The sequence below is a fragment of the Lagopus muta genome, chromosome Z, assembly GCF_023343835.1.
Source record: "Lagopus muta isolate bLagMut1 chromosome Z, bLagMut1 primary, whole genome shotgun sequence".
In the NCBI taxonomy this organism is placed as follows: Eukaryota; Metazoa; Chordata; class Aves; order Galliformes; family Phasianidae; genus Lagopus; species Lagopus muta.
In genome coordinates, this window is record NC_064472.1 from 13198749 (window position 1) to 13216689 (window position 17941).

A 17941-nucleotide genomic window follows, 5' to 3' on the forward strand; every position below is an offset into this window, starting at 1 on the left:
GCTAAGAAAAATGTAAGCATAAGAGTAGCTACTAGTTAGTTATTCTCACTCCAAGGGGCCACCATTACTTAAATATTGGATCTCTTTAGAATTTGCACAGTATCATGTTCTTACAGGATTACCAGCTAGAAAATAATATAAAAGATGGACAGCAAGTTCAGAATTCGAAATATTTCACTGATTCAAAAGGAGTGCACAAATTGGATAAGAAAATTCAGTTAAGTGAACACAGTATCATAACAATCAACAACCACACATTAAGAGTCACAGGAGAACTGTGAAGAATCCAGCAGAGAAATACAAACACTCCAGAAATGACAGAGTATCAAATATGGAGTATGGTAGCTATTTCAAAAGTAAGGTAAGATTTATGAGTTACAGTAGTATATAACCTAAACAATTGGATATGTTAATTTTAAACATAAGGTAATCCTATTAAGAGTGTTTTCTATGTAATAGGCATATATCATGTTTGAGACTAAGACTTTTTTTTTTCTACTTCACAGGCTGCTCTTAGACTGCATAAAGAACAAAATTTTTGGTTCTACATTTCAAGACCGGACATACTGATCTAAGTGGAGCAGCAAAATACATACAGGAGATAGAAAATACATTGTGTTAATTTACCTAAGAAAAAAAACCCAAACACTTATAAAGTAAAGCTGGATTGATATATATTTAAAAAGGAAGAAAGTTACAGAGGCTGCTTGTAAATAAGATACTGTTCAGCTGGTCTGAATGCTTTGGGTATTTGCTTGGTTATAAAAGACTGGTCTGAAATATATTTAAGGCAAAATCTTTCTACTTTCTCTCCATTTCACTTTCAAATAACATTACGCAGATCAATGAATCTGGGCCTAATGCAGTAATTTCAGTAGTTGGCTCAGTTCCTGACAGACAAGTCTGCAATGCAGGCCAGAAGGCCAACGGTATCCTGGGTTGACCAAGAGAAGTGCAACCAAAAGGACAAGGGAGGTTAATTCTGCCCCTCTACTCTGCTCTTGTAAGATGCTACCTGGAGTACTGTGTTCAGTTCTGGAGCCCCCAACACAAAAAGGACATTGAGCTGTAGAAGCAGGTCCAGTGGAGGGCAACTGGTGAATGAACAGTGAAGATGGTGAAGCAGTGGAACAGGTTGCCTAGTGAGGCCGTGCATGCCCCCTCCCTGGAAGCATTCAAGGCTGGATAGGGCCCTGAGCAACCTGGTCTAGAGGGAGGTGTCCCTGCCTATAGCAGCGGTTGGAACTAGATAACATTAAAGGTCCCTTCCAACCCAAACCATTCTATGATTCTGTGATATACTAACTGTTAAGCATTACAGTAAGGATAAGTGTGTAGGCACAAGCATTATCAGAACACTAAACATCTTCTTTTACTTTGACAATGTTATAGTTCACTAAAATGGCAAAAATTACCCTACCATTTAAATTCGTAGGATTAATCAAATACACTTCATGTTTTTTACATTTACATATATATAAATATACACATACACACAATCTGTATTTTGCATGTTAGAACTGCCTACAGCTAAAATTTAAAGTTTTTGATATAATGGTAAGTTAATGGGAATAGCAGAAAACATCTCTGAACAGATGATTTAATACTAGCATGAAACAATACTCTAGGCCAAACAGTGACTAACTTACAGTGAGGGGTATTTTTTTTTTTTGGTATGTTTACTGTCAGCTATGAGTTTTTCATGCTACTTGGATGAGTCATAGCAATATGAGCAACACATCAACATGTCTTGGATACAGTAGCTGAAAACAAAACCACAGGAGGTCAACAGCACACACAAACTAAGCGCACAGACTCTTCCATGTTTAAAATTGACAGAACAGTTATAGCAATTAACAAGAAAAATTTGATATTATTCCATATGTCCAAAATGCTATTATTACACTAATTTTTGAAATACGGATTGAATCACAGCAGTAATATAAACGAAGAGGTCGCTTAGCAGATTTCAGTCTTACTAGAAAACTGTATGGAAACTACAGACTCTTGATTAAGACCTATTTCTTTCTTCTTCAAGTTTGTTCCATAGCTGAATATCCCTATCAGCTACATACTTTATCAAGAGGTACCAAGTTTTGTTCATAATGGTATAGTTATTTGGATGAACGTTACAGTCAGTAATTACTGCATTCAGACTTTATGATCTTTGGTACAAGACAGACCCTAAAATGACAGTGGAAGCAGAAAACAAGACAATGCAACGGTCCATGAATCAGACAGACACAGACTTTGGGACAGCTCCCAAACGCAGCCCACTTTCTATCAAAATCCAACAGCATGCTCAAAAGCTAGCAGGAAGACAGAGCAGTAGAGTCTCATTAGACAATAAACCACAAAGTTTTTAAGCTGACTGATAATTTTTAGTATGATTTATGCAGTTCAGCTGCTAGGGTCCAGATAAAAAGAATTATGCTACATTTTGTCCTGAAAAATGAAACTGTTGGTGAACGAACAGAAGTGCCACAAAATCTGATTCTTTTTTTCCTGTTAATATTTAAACTGTTAATATTTTAGTAATATTTATGTTAATATTTTTTCCTATTAATATTTAAACGGTGTCAGCTTTAAGAAGTATAAGTTTCTCAGACGCTAACAGGGAAACAAACCTTATATAGTGCAGGATTTTAAGTGAGTACTTCAAATACAAAAGACCTTTTCAAGTAGGTAAATACAACTCTACTGTTCCCTCTGGTTTTCAGTAATTCATCATTTACTACTTCTCACTGGGGTGGGAAAAAACCTCCAGAAAGCACCATCATGTTTTGTTATTAATCAGTAAAAGATGGGAAACTACAAGGCGGTTGCCTTCTCTGGATGGCTTTATAAATCAAAGTTGCTTAAGCAAAGACAGCTCACTGAAGCCAGCGGCACATAACGTTCTAAACCACTATTATAACTGCAGGTGCAACCGTCCATTTATTAAAAGGTCAAATCCTCAGTTTTCCAGGTCAAAATTCCTATTACTTAAATAGCGATAAAGGCATTTTGAAAGCTACATGATTGTTTTTGCCCAATACAGGTCAGGCGGTTCTCCCTAAATCATTTTACTTTCAAAGGCACTGCTTCAGGTACTAGCGGATGAGTAGCAGACAAGAGGAAAAAAACTGAGAACAAAATATTCTTTTCAGTACTCTGAATATCAATCAGAACCAAGAATGTTATGTTTTTAAGTAGAAAGTGTAAATATTACGTGCTTGTAAGACGAGAGTACTTCATGTTCTGCAATCAAAAAGCCAAGGAATTAAACACTAAGGATTTTACTATTTAGTAGTACTAATTAATATTTGATGGATAAAATACAACTTTCTATAAAATACCAGCATACTTTGCACAGTAACTACACATGCTGCACTAGTTAAAACTTCTCTTGATTGGAAAGAAAAATGAAAATATAATTCAAACTCTGACACAGTAATTTCATACTAAGTATCTGCCTTAAACCATCAATCTTGGAAATAAAGAAAGAAATCCTACTTACTGCTCATCACAATTATTTTTTTTTTAATAGTTATCTAACTTCTGCATAAAATCTTGAGAGTCCAGTTCAGTAATTCTTTAAATAAAAGTAAACAACTTCAAAAATAATTTTGTGCATTTGTACTCTTGATAACATACAAATAGAAAAAAAATCCTTGAAAATCTAGTCTCTTTCAAGGGAAAAAATCTAAATGTATCTCAGATACCTCTGAATTAATGCAAAGTTTAAAGTCAACCACAAGGTCTGCCAGGAAAGTCATGTTAACTCGTTACTAGTTTTCACCAGAATAGAAGTGTTCTGCTCCCTCTGACCAGAAGACTAGAGCAGTATTCCTTTGAAATGTAACAGCTACCCAGTCTTTGAAGGAAAAATTTGGGTCAGCAGGAAGCAATTGTTTCATGCTAACATTTTCCAGCCATTCTGTTGCTTTTTTTAGTGTAATAACATTCATAGTAGGAGAGGTTGGATTTTATAGTTTGGTTTCTTTTTCATATTATTTTATCCGAAATACACTATTAAAAATGTCAGTTACTTTCCCTACCCACAGTATAAAAATACAGGGTGCCAGAGCACTGGCACAGGCTGATCAGAGGAGCTGTGGACTCTCCCTGGAGATCTTCAGAGGCCACCTAGACATGATCTTGACTATGTTCTGTGCTCTGTGCATCCCTACCTAACAAGTGGTGGGAACAGATGGACCTGGAGGTCATGTCAACCTCAGCCTTTCTATTTGTTCTTACAGACTTCCACATGGATTAAACGCTAGAGTACAAATGAAGTTCATCAATACCAATAAGATTTCAAAACAGAATACAGACATCTTCAGCTGTTAACTTATCAAACAAACATATCAAGCATTCTACTGCCTTCCACATACTTCTATTTTGCAAACAAGTAACTGAGACTATGTTAATTCATAGCAGCAGATGAGAGTGCATAAGTGAAATAAAAAACTCCCCCTGTACCCAGACTTTTAACCACTAGAATGAAAAAACAAGGACGGTTTTTCAACAATAGGCAGTTTGATCGCCGAGGTTAGCAGCTTCGGAGCCGTCCCAGCCAGAACCGCAGCGACTGACTGGGCGGTACAGGGGGTTTCGGTCGGTTCCCTCATCCAGGGATCCCCGAGACAACAGAGCAGCCGGGCAGCTCTCGCGAGAGCGGCTGACGTGGCGTGGGCGTTGCCGGGGCAACGGCTCTGCATTCACGTCCCCTGCCTGCAAAAAGCCTCCGGGACGGAGAGGAGGAGTCAGGGTGTGAGAATCACATGGGCTGTTTTAACGAGGAGAAACCCGTAAGCCACCCATCCACGGGACTACCAGCGAGGGCTGTTATCACTGTGAAGTGAGTGATAAGTGCGGGGGCTCCTGCTAACGACACGGCAACGGGGCGAGGGCAGAGCCAGCACTATCGGCAGCGGGGCGGGGCTGATCAGTCACCCCATTAAGGCCGTCTAGTGGTGTCAGTGAGCCTGCCGGTTTGCCATGCCAGCACCCCGGCAGAAGGCTACCACCACAAAAGTTGTGGAGACCCAGACAGAGGTCCCATGTTCACGTAAAAGGAAGACTGCAGCCAAGAAGAACGTGGAGACCCAGACTGAGGCCCAAACACAAGACACTAGCGTGCAGGTCACTGGCTGTGATGAGTGCCAGAGATGGCCTCTGCAGTGCCAGGCAATGAAGGCAGCACTTGTATAAGACGTGACCAGCGAAATGACTTACTCAGCCTTGTGGTCATCCTGGAGGAGGAGGTGGAGTGGCTGAGGACCATAAAGGAATGTGAGAGGGAGATCCATTGGTGGTGCCAGTCCCTATCACCCCAGACAACCTGGCACACAGCTGAGGCTCCACGTGGAGCACGTCACCCCCTGCCACCCTGCAAACAGGTGGTAGAGGGGAGCCAGAGGGCAGACGGTGCTGCAGCAAGCCTCCTGTCCTCTCCTCCCCCTAACAACAACAGTGAAGAACTGGTGGGGGGGAGGGGGATTGGGCAGTGGCAAAAGAAGTGTAACTCTCCTAGAAAGGCACCAGGGTGATATTCAACAGACAGTGGTGGACCCTGCCAATGCCAAGCAGAGCAAGGCAATTTGAGAGAGGAAAAGTGGAAACGGATACCAGCTCAGCAAAGTGGGCATTCCCCATCTCAACCATCCTCAGCTCCCCAGGTGCCTCTGCGCAATAGGTTTGAGGCCCTGGAACTCAAGGGAGAGGTGAATGGGGTGTGGAGGGAGGTCCACATGTGAGGTTGCCTCGGCTGAAGCAGTCAACCCCACAACTCAAGACAGCCTCCACCCAGGACAGAAGGATCGCTGTTGTAGGTGACTCCCTGCTGAGAGGAACAGAAGGCCCTATATGTCAGTCTGATCCTACTCATAGGGAAGTGTGCTGCCTCCCTGGGGCAGGGGTCAGGAACATTTCTAGGAAACTTCCTGGTGCAAACACAGGAATTTTGTGTTTTTTTTGACCACAGGGCAATTTACTCAGCACCAGGCATGGCAAATGCAGATGGAATCAGCCTGTCTCCAAGGAGTAATAGGATCTTAGCCAAGGAACTGGCAGCACTCATTGAAAGGTCTTTAAACTAGGTATGAAGGTGGAAGGGGACAAAATGAAGGCTGCTGGGGTTGAGTGCATCGTTCAAGGGGTCATACCAAGCTTGATGAGCAAAAACTGTGGAATACAAAGGGACGGACTAGAGCAGGGGGATGCCACTGTTCTAGGGGAAGCTAGATCCTCTGTAAAGGCTGTGAGAAGGAAAACCCAGCTGAAGTGCCTTTATACCAATGCACACAGTCCGGGAAATAAGAAGGACAAGCTGGAAAACATGATGCACTTGGAAATTTATGACCTTGTTGCTATTACAGAAACATGGTGGGTGAAAAACAGTAGGAAGACATTCTACAAGAACAGTGTCCAGAAGAGACAGGTCAAAGCGAGTGTACCTCCTCTGGTAAATGTAAAAGGAGAGCTGGCTTCAACAGATGAAAAGAAGGCTGACGTACTGAATGAGTTCTTTGCCTCGCTCTTCACTGGTGGCCAGGATTCTCACATCCTTCTCACATCCTCAAGTTCTGCATCCCTAAACCTCTAGGTGGGGACTGGGCTGGTAAATCCCCCTCTCCTACTGTAAGGGCAGAGCAAGTCTGAGACTGCCTCATGGTACTGAATGTGTACAAGTCTATGGGGCTGGACAGCGTGCATCCCAGGGTTCTGGGAGCAGATCCTCCTGGACGACATGCTTAATCACATGAGGAATGAGCGTGTGATCGGAGACAGCCAGCATGGAGTCACCAGGGGAAGGTCATGCCTAACCAGTCTGGTGGCCTTCTATGATGGAGTGATGGCATTGGTGGACAAGGGGAAGGCAACCAATGTCATTTACCTGGACTTGAGCAAGGCCTTTGACATGGTCCCCCAGCACATCCTTATCTCCAAATTGGAGGGATGTGGATTTGATGGGTGGATCACCCAACAGAAAAGAAATTGGTTGTGAATACCCCATCCCTAGATCCCCACGAAGGCTAGAATGGATGGGGCCCTGGGCAACCTGTTCTGGTATTAAATCAGGAGGTTGATGGCCCTACCTGTGGCAGGGGGGTTGGAGATTCATGATCCTTGAGGTCCTTTCCAACCTCGGCCATTATGTAATTCTGTGACAGTTCCAACCACAATGCATTTTGCAACTTTTATGTCATTACTTGATTTGCAATTCAAACAAAAATTGGACGGGTTTTCAAAATTAAACATACAAACTATATGCTTATATTGGTCTCCCTGGAATACCTGCTTTGAAAGCGCTAAACAAATGCTGAACACCAAAGATTAGGATGTCTGCCTTGCACAAGGTCATTCTGATTTAGGATCCAAACCCAACTATGAACTACAGTCTGTCTTCAGAAGTCAAAGATGCAAATTACTTTTCAGAAACTCTTCATTCCTTGCCACTGTTCAGTTGACAAAATTCTTTTCGATGTTCCTGAATGCATTTTCCAATTTTAACACTGGGTCAGTATTAAGAATAGCAGCTTTTCAAAATATTTCATTGTGAAATCATTCAAAATTAACTTCCTAACAGAATTTTTGGTTTATCCTTTAATTACGTTATTTATAACTAATTAGCATCTGTTGACTTTCAGTAATAAAATGATACTGTTTTAGGCCCATAGTTTCAAATGCTGACTTCTTACTAAAAATCATGCACCCGGGAACCTAAATCCAGTTCTTTAGTTTTAAGGTAGCTAGAGAATTTAGAGGCAACTGAATTTATACATTTCCAGATCAGCACAAAAACACATGAGCCTTTTACTGCAGTTTAATAGTGGTTTTCTTGAACTAGTTTGGAATCTCAGTAACTGTAGCAGCATTTGTCAGTTAGTGGCTGCAGATGCAATTAAAAAAAAAAAAATGACAAAAAGATTTTACTGTAAATAAGCAGTTTCTCAGCAAATGCTATGCATTTTCACGTACTCTGAAGCAACTCAAGACGAAGTACTTAAAGCTTTATTATTAAAACACTAAAAGACAAGTTTACTTGCTATCTTAAGTTTGCTCACAGCACTCACGCTCCTGCCAAATGTATCTCATATGCTATCACTGGAGTGTTGTAGAATTTATAAGGAGTGCTTTGAACAGCCAAAAAACATGCCTACTTGAAAGATTATGATGAATGTTTGTCCTTCTCATATCAATTGGCTCCACATTTATCCCTGATCTTTCATTCTTGAGCGCCTCAAAACCGTTAAGTAGCCTCCTGGCTGTTGTAATGTTGTCACATGTAACAATGATCATTTAAACTTTGCTTTCCCACAAATTCTCTACTATTACCTCCTTTCCTGGTTACAGCCAATTGCAGAATCCATCCTGTGCGGCTGAGACATAGGTTTCATCTCCAGGAATGTAGTCCTAAATGTGACACTACCAGAAAGGTGTACCAACTCCTGTGTGTCAGTACATTTGCTGAGGTAACACAAACACTGTAGCACCATTGCTGCCTATCCTACTTACTGCAATACATCTGTCTCTTTCCTTGATATCTGGAATGCTGATTCAGCCATAACCATTCACTATCCTACAGCAGACAACTTTTTCCCAACTCACTGCTCACTTCCCAGTCTTCTCTGCTCTCTTACACAAGTTGTTCTTTGATTAAAAAAAAAAAAAAAAAGTAATCATACTTGCTGTCATTCTGAGAGTCTTTCACAGTCTCTTTCCTGACTCTATCATCTCTCATTCAGAAGTTATTAAAACTTTGAATCCTGGCATCTCCCAGTATGCCTATCAAAGTTTCAAGCAAAGATCATTCATTTATAGTCCCATGATCAGGAACTTTCAATTTGAAAAAAAAAAAAAAAAAAAAAACACAACCTCAAATCAGCAATATAGATCACTTAGTGAAATTGATCCTTTAAGTCTTTTTCATTATCAACAATGGAAGTTGACAGCTTTCATAGTGAATAAAAGCGTGAACACTGCTCAAGCCGCTGCCTGTCATGCTCCCTAATACAGCCCTCCCCCTCACCATGCTTTGTCAGTTAACATCCAGAGAGTCACACATTTCAGATATTTTATTCAATCCTGTGAAGCATGAAGCAATTCTTCAGCTCGATCTGAGCAACTTAATCCCTGAATTAGGAGACAATTCCTAGGCACTACAATACTACAAAGTCAGTCAGCAGACGCAAATTTCAGCATGACTTTGTATTCACCTGTTTGCTTGTTCTTGTTTATTCCTTCCCTCTCCCAAATCTTGTAAATTTTCACATGCTATTTTATTATACTGTTTGATGAATCTTACAGGCATCTGAAAGAGTACATGCAAAGCATTTTGTCCATCTGACCACATATGAGCACGTACCTTAGTAAAGTTGTTCAAGTGACCTAGTTTCCTCATATTTGATACGCCTTGTAACTTGGCCACATTTTGAAGAATCTCTCTCATATTATCACAGGGTTCTGGAAAAAAGATGGGTTATTAGAAGACAATTCAAAAAAATCAAATCTAAACATGCACCCAACATGCAGTTTCCGAAGCATGGTATTTTCCTCCTCCTAACTAAACATGCTGCTTGAAGGAAAATGATCTGCATCAGTTGGATTTACGTCCAGGATCAAAGCCAGGTACACCCAAGTTCCTTAAAATAAGTGATGAAGCCTAAAATAGGAGTCTCACTCCTCTTCAAAGCAGATTTTAATCAATATCTTAGGTTTACAAAAATATTTGTTTAGTGACTCAAACTCCAGTCTAGTATCTCTTAACTAATTGTTACTCCCTCTGTATTTTAAAGACAATTAGTAAACTCACAGGCTTTCCACTGACGTAAAAAGACATTTTATTACCTCACCACATGACTTTATTTCCTCCCCCTCTCCAAATGGAGTCAGTGGGATTTTTAGAAGAAAAAACTTTTCTGCTCTCCACATTAACAAGATTCAGACACCAGCTGTTGGCCCTATATTTTGCTGAGAAACAGAAAAGGACTACTAAACATGGGAGAAGACATGATATTTTCCTGTCTTAGGGAATAAGACCGGGGGTACACAGAGTAGGACAAAAAGCACAGAACAGGCCTGGCCACAGAGATGCACACATCTACTATATCAAACTCAGCAAGCTCTGTACTCAGCAGAACCCAGTTAGAACAGTTTTTAACAATTTTCTTGATTGCAAGATTGTTGTGGATCTTTGATTAGACACTGTATTTTGTGATACCAAGCACTACAATGCTGTCAACAGCACCACAGTTTGAAATAAAATACAAAGGATGGAAACATGAACAACTGAAATCTACTGTTATAAGAAAAAAAAAAAAAAGAAAAAAAAAAACATTCTTAAGAAAAAGCTTTGAGAGTTCCAAACACTGAACATCTGGAAAGCTGTGTTTTTTGTGCCCAGTGCAAATTTCCAGTGAAAGAAACTTGCTTCCACCATAGCATAGGCAGCTACAACTAAAGTTGTGGTGTGTTAATAAAACTCTCATACTTCCCCATTCATTCTGCAAGCGTATTTGTATATTTTTCTGTAAGGAAACCAAAAGCAGACATGGAAGAAAGCACCTTCTCACTACCTTTCTATATTGCAAGCTGAATTTGTTACCAGCTTCTCTAGCTTATGATCAGTAAGTTTAAAGAAGCAGACATAACTAATAATCTGAAGGATGTATTTGGAACATAATAGAGAGCAAAGAGGTTTCAGGAATTCTAGGCAGAATTTACTTAAAAGACAGATGACTACATGGAAGCTCCTTGATTCTGGTATGTAACCCTGTTCTAGATGTCTCAGCTCCTAATGTAGTCCACAGAGATCTCATCTATCAACCTCTGCATCCTAAAAATATTAAATAGCTGCAAGGCGTTCTCTCTAGAGTAAGATGAATCAATTGGTTCAACTACACCGATAACAGGGACTTAAGCTACTATCACACCCCGTAATTAGGATTTTTAAAATTATTTTTATTTTTTAGACAAAGGATCAGCTGGATTTTTAGATGAGGTTGATCCCCACTTAAGGAGCCTGTCAAGCATCACCAGCTTTACACAAAATACCCTCTTCCACAAACCAGCAATACATAGTTAGCTATCAGGAACAGCCACCCTCTCTTTCTAAATATGATGCACAGTGAAATTAAGCAATAAGCTTTACATTTCAATTGGAACATTTCTTTGTATCTGTTCAGACCCTCCTTTCCTTCTCTGTAACAGGGACAGCAAAATCTTCAATAAAATCATAGGAATTAAGAGAACAAAACTTTCTGTCTGTTCCGAGTACAGGATTCTTTTGTACAGCTTACTTTTCCAGGACTTAACTGAGTTTCAGCTGTTTGCAACAAATCAAGTCTTACAGAGAAACGTCAAAGATAAGCAGGTTGGAACAGTTATAGCGGTACAAATAGTTCATACCATAACCCTTAATTTCAAGGGAACACAGAAGAGGAAAACAACTTCCTCATAAGTTGATTTCTCTGAAAATAGTTTAGCTGATTTCTACTTCTTGGCCTGTTATGGGTTTGGACCTGTAACATAACCCCATTTATGCCACAAGAAAGATCAGTAAGAGCAGTCTCTGAGCTCTCCAGAACATTCTATGAAGAACAAACAGAAACTATAGCTTTCCTAAATTAGTAGAAACATGTACGTAATTTCAGATTTTGAAAATGCAGATGGTTACACATGGAAAGTAAACCTCCAAAAATTAAGCTTACCATATGGTCAGAAAAGATATGAGATCACCTAGTAAATTTCTGCTGTATCACTAGGAATAAACATTTCTGTTTTGCTGCCTGATGTTGTGGGCATAACTTGGAACCAAGTAACATGTGCCCTACAACAGAGTAGACAATGTGGAAATGTAGAAGCTAGGACATGATTACATCATCATGTCCAATTATAACAATTCTGTAGCAATGACATACCTCTATAAAATAGCTGCCCAGTTTAAACATGCAAAATCATTTTATTCTACGCACATGAAAAAGAGCAGTTAGAGTATCTTTTCTAATATCCTTCTCTTTCTGAAACAGTGTAACTCCTACAGACAGGAAGGTTTGATGGAAACCATCTCTGCAGTGCTTAACAGAGCAGCCAAGTGTTTCCCAGAAACACAGCACTAGCATACAAATACTTTGAAGCAAGATAGGGACCTTAGCAACAGATCTGCAACACTGTGAGAATACAACAGGCATTCCTGCTATCAAGTTGATCATACTAATACAGCAAGTTATCTTGCTCACAGTTTGACAAAATCAAGAGCCAAAGCACTGGAGGAAAAAGAACACCGCAAAAACCAAGACAGTAAAGAAATAAACACTCCTTAAAAGCATACTCTCATCAGAATGAACTAAAGAGTTATTTTGGATCAAACTTGCCCATTGAAGTCTTGCTTTAGTCTTCGGAAGAGTTGTTTCCATTCTGTTTTCTAAGAATTGTGATGTTTTAAACTCAAGAGATATTTATCCGTTTTTTCATGTTCTTTGAAATAGATGATACATTTCCAGGAGTAGAAAGTATATTCAGATATTCCAACAAGTTTTTTAATTAAAAATAACAACAATAGGAAGGTAGGTAGACCCATTGTTGACATAAAGTAATTTAAACAAAGTAATGTGATTTTATCAGTGGAGATGCAGCTTTTTGCTGTTTTGTCCCTTCCTCTAAAGGGACTTGAAAATAGATAAAATGCACACTGGATACTCTCAAACAAGCAACAGTACTTTCTATTTATCGAAGATCAGACCCAATACTGCACACCTTATTACCAAAAAGCACCATCCAACAACCCTAAAGAACAGTTTAGCCCTGACATACAAAAAAGCCCCATGGCACGCAGTCTGAGAATGACCTCCCAGAGAATAAATATCCTGGCCTTTATACTTCATTATCAAGCTTAACAGTACATGTTGGTGTCAGCAAGGACAGGATTTTTTTGTTTGTTTGTTTGTTTCATATCTCATGTCAGACCACTGCGGCAGACATTTCTTAGCTTTGATTAATGCACCCTTTCTCCTCAGTATCTCTTGCTTTTCTATCTGAAAAAGATGAAGAGAAGCTACAAACTTTTTAGACCCCCACAGCAGTCTATTATTTCCTCACTTTACCTCATTTATCACTGAGATGCTGACTCATTGTGAGTCAGCCCACAACAACAACAACAAAATATTTTCACATTCTTTCCCATGGTGATTCTGAGGGTGGAGTTGTGCAAAATGACTGAGCCGATCAGAGCTCCCCTCAGACAAAGAATACACAACTCCTTCCCTTACCTTCTTTCCCCCTGCCCTGCCCTGTCCCCTCTGTAGGATACACCTTATCCTTTACACTACTCTGGCATCTGCCAGCTCCACCTAAAAATGTTTCTGCTTAACTAACTCTGCAGTCTACTTCTCATTCTTTTGGTTGCATTGGTTTTCTGCTGGGTTACTGGACCCAGTCCTGAAGTCATGGAACAAGCTACACAAGTCTCAGACACCGAAACATTCATAGACAGCGGTGGAACAAAGACATGCCCCTTTCAGCTGAAGTGACTCATTAGATAAAAGTCAGGCACTTTATTTTTACCTGCACATCTACACTCGGCCAGTTGTCCTGATCAACATATGGAAAGCCACTGTCTCAAATCTAAAAGCTTGATATATACAAAACTTCCAAGCCAGGACATCTGTGTTTTGCAACAGCTTAGCTTTATGATCATTACTGTCTGATTTTCTATGTATCTGTTTTTCCTTTATGGAAGTAGCAGATCTCTATGTTGTGGGTATTCTCATTACACCAAGCACATAGTTCTTAATCCATAGCTGTCTGTACTGAATAACAGTGCAGCATAAAGTCCAGTACATATCATCTTTAGCCCACAGCAGTACTTGATATTTCAAAAACCCTAGCCTCAACACTTCAGTCACTCTACACCTTAAAGTAATTCACAGATGCATATACATCAAGTCTTCAATGTTGTTTCATAATGTTTGTTCTTAAACTCCTGTGGCCTTTTAGCATTTGACTCATTTTTTCATCCCTTCAGGACTGTAACAGTTTTTTCCTCAGTGAGAAATCACAATGCATTCTGACAGATCTCATTCTCCTGAGAGTAAATAACATCACCACAGAGCTCCATTACACAAAACAACGCTCCATCCAATGCAGAAATGAAACAGGACCAGCAACAGCTATGTTACCAGGTGTGACAACTCCCTCCCTCCCGACCCTGGCATACATTGCTGACCACATGCACTAGCAGCAAGTCAATTAATTATTCTGTTATGTATATGCCAATAACAAGCAAACAAGAATGGCAGGCTTTAACATACAAATAATTCAGTAACTCTGAAGTTAGGCATGAGTTAAACTGAGGAGTGTATGCTTACATACATATTACCTCTGAGATGCCAGGTCAGTGGCTGAGCACAGAAAATGCAACACGTAACACCAAGTAAACTCAAGTGAAAGACAGCACTATGGCTGCTATCACACATACTAGGATCAAAGTGACAAGAAATGAGATAAGAGACTAAATTTGGCTAAATACTTTTCTTAAAGAAGGAAACTGTACTTAACTGAAGTAAAGCATTTAGTAATTGTGTAAGAACAATGTCACAGGAGATACCTTCCTCATATTACAGGAATGAGATCTTTGTGATCTTTTCCAACCTTAAATGATTCTGTGACCTTACTTAACTTGAACCTCTATGTTTAGTACAGTTTTTTTTTTTTTTTTTTTTTTTTTTTTTTTTTTTTTTTTTTAAGACTAACTGCTACATAATCAAATGCTACAAGGTTGCTTTTGGTGGCTTTTTGAAGAACAAAATGAAGGAAATATCTATGAACATTAATACACTGTTCTTTGTTTCCACTGAAATAGCCATGAGTTATCAGTTATTAAAGCAATGAATTATGAGGAATCTGTTACTTAGAGGTGCCATGCAAGTCTAGATGACAGGCAATCAATCCACTAAAATGGTTTTTGACCATAAATCAAAAAAGAGCAATGAAATGCCAAAGAGAAATTATATCCATCCATTGCAAACCATTCTAATAATATGAAATGTTCTTAATTTACATCCAATTCAACATGTGGAAACTATACAGAAGAAAAACCAAGAAATTCAGAGATCAGTGGAAGAAATGACAACTACATAAGAAAGGAAAGAGATAACTTCTGAATTATTGATATGGACACACTGAGAACCAAACTTTGCCAGAATAAAAAAAACAAGCTAGTGTATGAATGGTACACTTTCAGCCTATGACTTCCAAAAAACAAAACACATTAATACTGAAATATGCCTTCAATCTAAAGGAAAAAACAATTACAGAGAATCGTCTCTGCATCTGAACATTACACACATACTACTGTGTTGAAAACAAAGCAGTGCAGACTCACTCTATGACTGCAGATAAAACTATTACTTGAATTTCTAAGGTGCCATATGCTTTGCTCTGGTATAAAGTGACATGCAAGTGTTGCTAAGTTACCACCAAAAATTAAAAAAAAAAAAAAAAAAAATTAAACGATGTATTACAAGCCCTAGGTTTAACAACTGAGAATGTTCCTGTAAAAGTAGAGTTCACCAAAAGCAGTGATTCTAGCAGGATGCAAGCACAAATTTAGGTGGTTTCCTATATTTTCCATAGGTGAACAACACATAAAGCACTCTAGCTTAAATGCAACAGAAAAAGTCCAGATCATGAGAAAATAGAAGTACTAAGCTTATTTTCACTCATGCTGCTCAAGAAGGCTAAGAATACATGAACGCAGCACAGCAACAGAGAAAGTACATCTGGAGAGATATTAGTTAGCTAAGAAAGCAAAAGAATTGCTCCTCTACTGCAATTAGACAGAAATTAAGCTTCATATTTACAAAAATGTCTAGAAAGCAATATAAGAAACAACATATAAAAACTAGAATCCAGGAAAAGCAAGGATCTCAGAACAAAAAAGACTTGTATCAGGATTACATTCATGAATTTAATCTCTCATATGTATTTTATTGCATATACTTCTGTAAGTAAACAAGCAAGTAAAGTTTAAGAGCCTATTACACAGAATCACAGAATCACAGAATTGTAGGGGTTGGAAGGGACCTCCAGAGATCATCGAGTCCAACCCCCCTGCCAAAGCAGGTTCCCTACACCAGGTAGCACAGGTAGGCATCCAGGCAGGTCTTGAACATCTCCAGAGAAGGAGACTCCACCACCTCCCTGGGCAGCCTGTTCCAGTGCTCCGTCACCTCACTGTAAAAAAGTTCTTGCGCACATTTGTGCGGAACTTCCTATGCTCCAGTTTCTGTCCATTTCCCCTTGTCCTGTCTCCACTCACCACTGAAAAGAGTCCGGCCTCGTCATTCTGCCCCCCACACCTTAGATATTTATAGACCTGGATCAGGTCCCCTCTCAGTCTTCTTTTCTCAAGGCTGAACAGACCCAGTTCACTCAGCCTTTCTTCATAGGAGAGATGCTCCAGGCCCTTCACCATCTTTGTGGCCCTCCGCTGGACTCTTTCCAAGAGATCCCTGTCTTTTTTGTACTGGGGAGCCCAGAACTGGACGCAGTACTCCAGATGAGGCCTTACCAGGGCAGAGTAGAGGGGGAGGATCACCTCCTTTGACCTGCTGGCCACGCTCTTTTTAATGCATCCCAGGATGCCATTGGCCCTCTTGGCCACAAGGGCACACTGCTGGCTCATGGCCAACCTGTTGTCCACCAGGACACCCAGGTCCCTTTCCGCAGAGCTCCCCTCCAGCAGCTCATCCCCCAACCTGTACTGGTGCATGCAATTATTCCTCCCCAGATGCAAGACTCTACACTTACTTTTGTTAAACCTCATCCGGTTTTTTTCTGCCCAGCTCTCCAGCCTATCCAGGTCTTGCTGAATGGCAACACAGCCTTCAGGCGTGTCAGCCAATCCTCTCAACTTCGTATCATCGGCAAACTTGCTGAGGGTGACTGTACAGACTTCTGCAGATGCAATATATAAACTAATGCAAATCAAACATTTTTTTTTAAAAAGGATTCCCAAGGTGACATTTAATAACATTCTTACATTGCATTAACCTTGAAGTGTGGAGATCAGTTCAAGAAATGCACAATTTTCCAAGTTACCCTCTTAGAATACTATATATCAAACCAATCCATTCAGATCATGCTCGTAGAAAACTCAACCTAAGCATACATTCTCACCCTTGGACTATGTTAATTATTCACAGTATGTCATCTTGTATACTACATTTGTAGACAGCGTTGTTTTATTTTTACTACTAGAACTCGAGAACAATAGGTTTATATTTAAAATGTTCACAACATTCATAGCATCTAAAGCTCCAACAAAAGCACTGAACAAAGCTGAAGGCTTTGCATCACTTAAGTGATGTTGGACTGCTAGAGACAACATAAAATACCTTTAAACTTTGAACACTGCAAGACATAACAAAGAAAACCCATTCCAAAGGATAAAACCAACACTTGTTTTTGATAAACAAGTGATTCTTTAGAGTAATATACACGCAATTATCCTGCCTAAGTTTCCTCAAATATTAATTTTGAAAATAAGTTTCAAGTTACAATTACATAAGGTACCAAGATAGGTTTCAAAATTCATTCAGTAATTTGTCTGTTCAGCGCATTAGGAATTGCTGGAGCTCTCAAACATCAGACAGATGTGCCAAGAGCCTTACCAATCTACAATCTTCTATATTTCACGTACTTTTCTCCCCCACGCAAAACATATTTCCATCTTTCTACAGTAACAGATGAACATGCTAATTATTAAAATCAAGCTGAAATTAGACTCCAAAAAGAAGTCCTGATGTTAGTACTTCCTATTAAAACACTGATATACGTTCTTCCAGTACATACAGTTACAGTCTAAAAGAACTTGCTCTACCACACAGAAATTCAGATATTAATTAAAAACAAAGAAGGAAAAACAAACTCAATCATGAACTGCTAGAGGCCGGGA

The 17941-nt window shown here is 39.6% G+C and overlaps 1 protein-coding gene across 1 annotated transcript in view; it reads right to left on the reverse strand.

Annotated features, from left to right (window-relative positions):
* The window catches only part of RICTOR (RPTOR independent companion of MTOR complex 2), an 84246-nt gene that overhangs the window by 53680 nt on the left and 12625 nt on the right, over positions 1-17941 (reverse strand). Inside the window, exon 3 of the mRNA XM_048930732.1 lies at positions 9353-9450. Within this exon, the coding sequence (XP_048786689.1) occupies positions 9353-9450 (98 nt within the window). The remainder of the gene's footprint in view (positions 1-9352; positions 9451-17941) is intronic.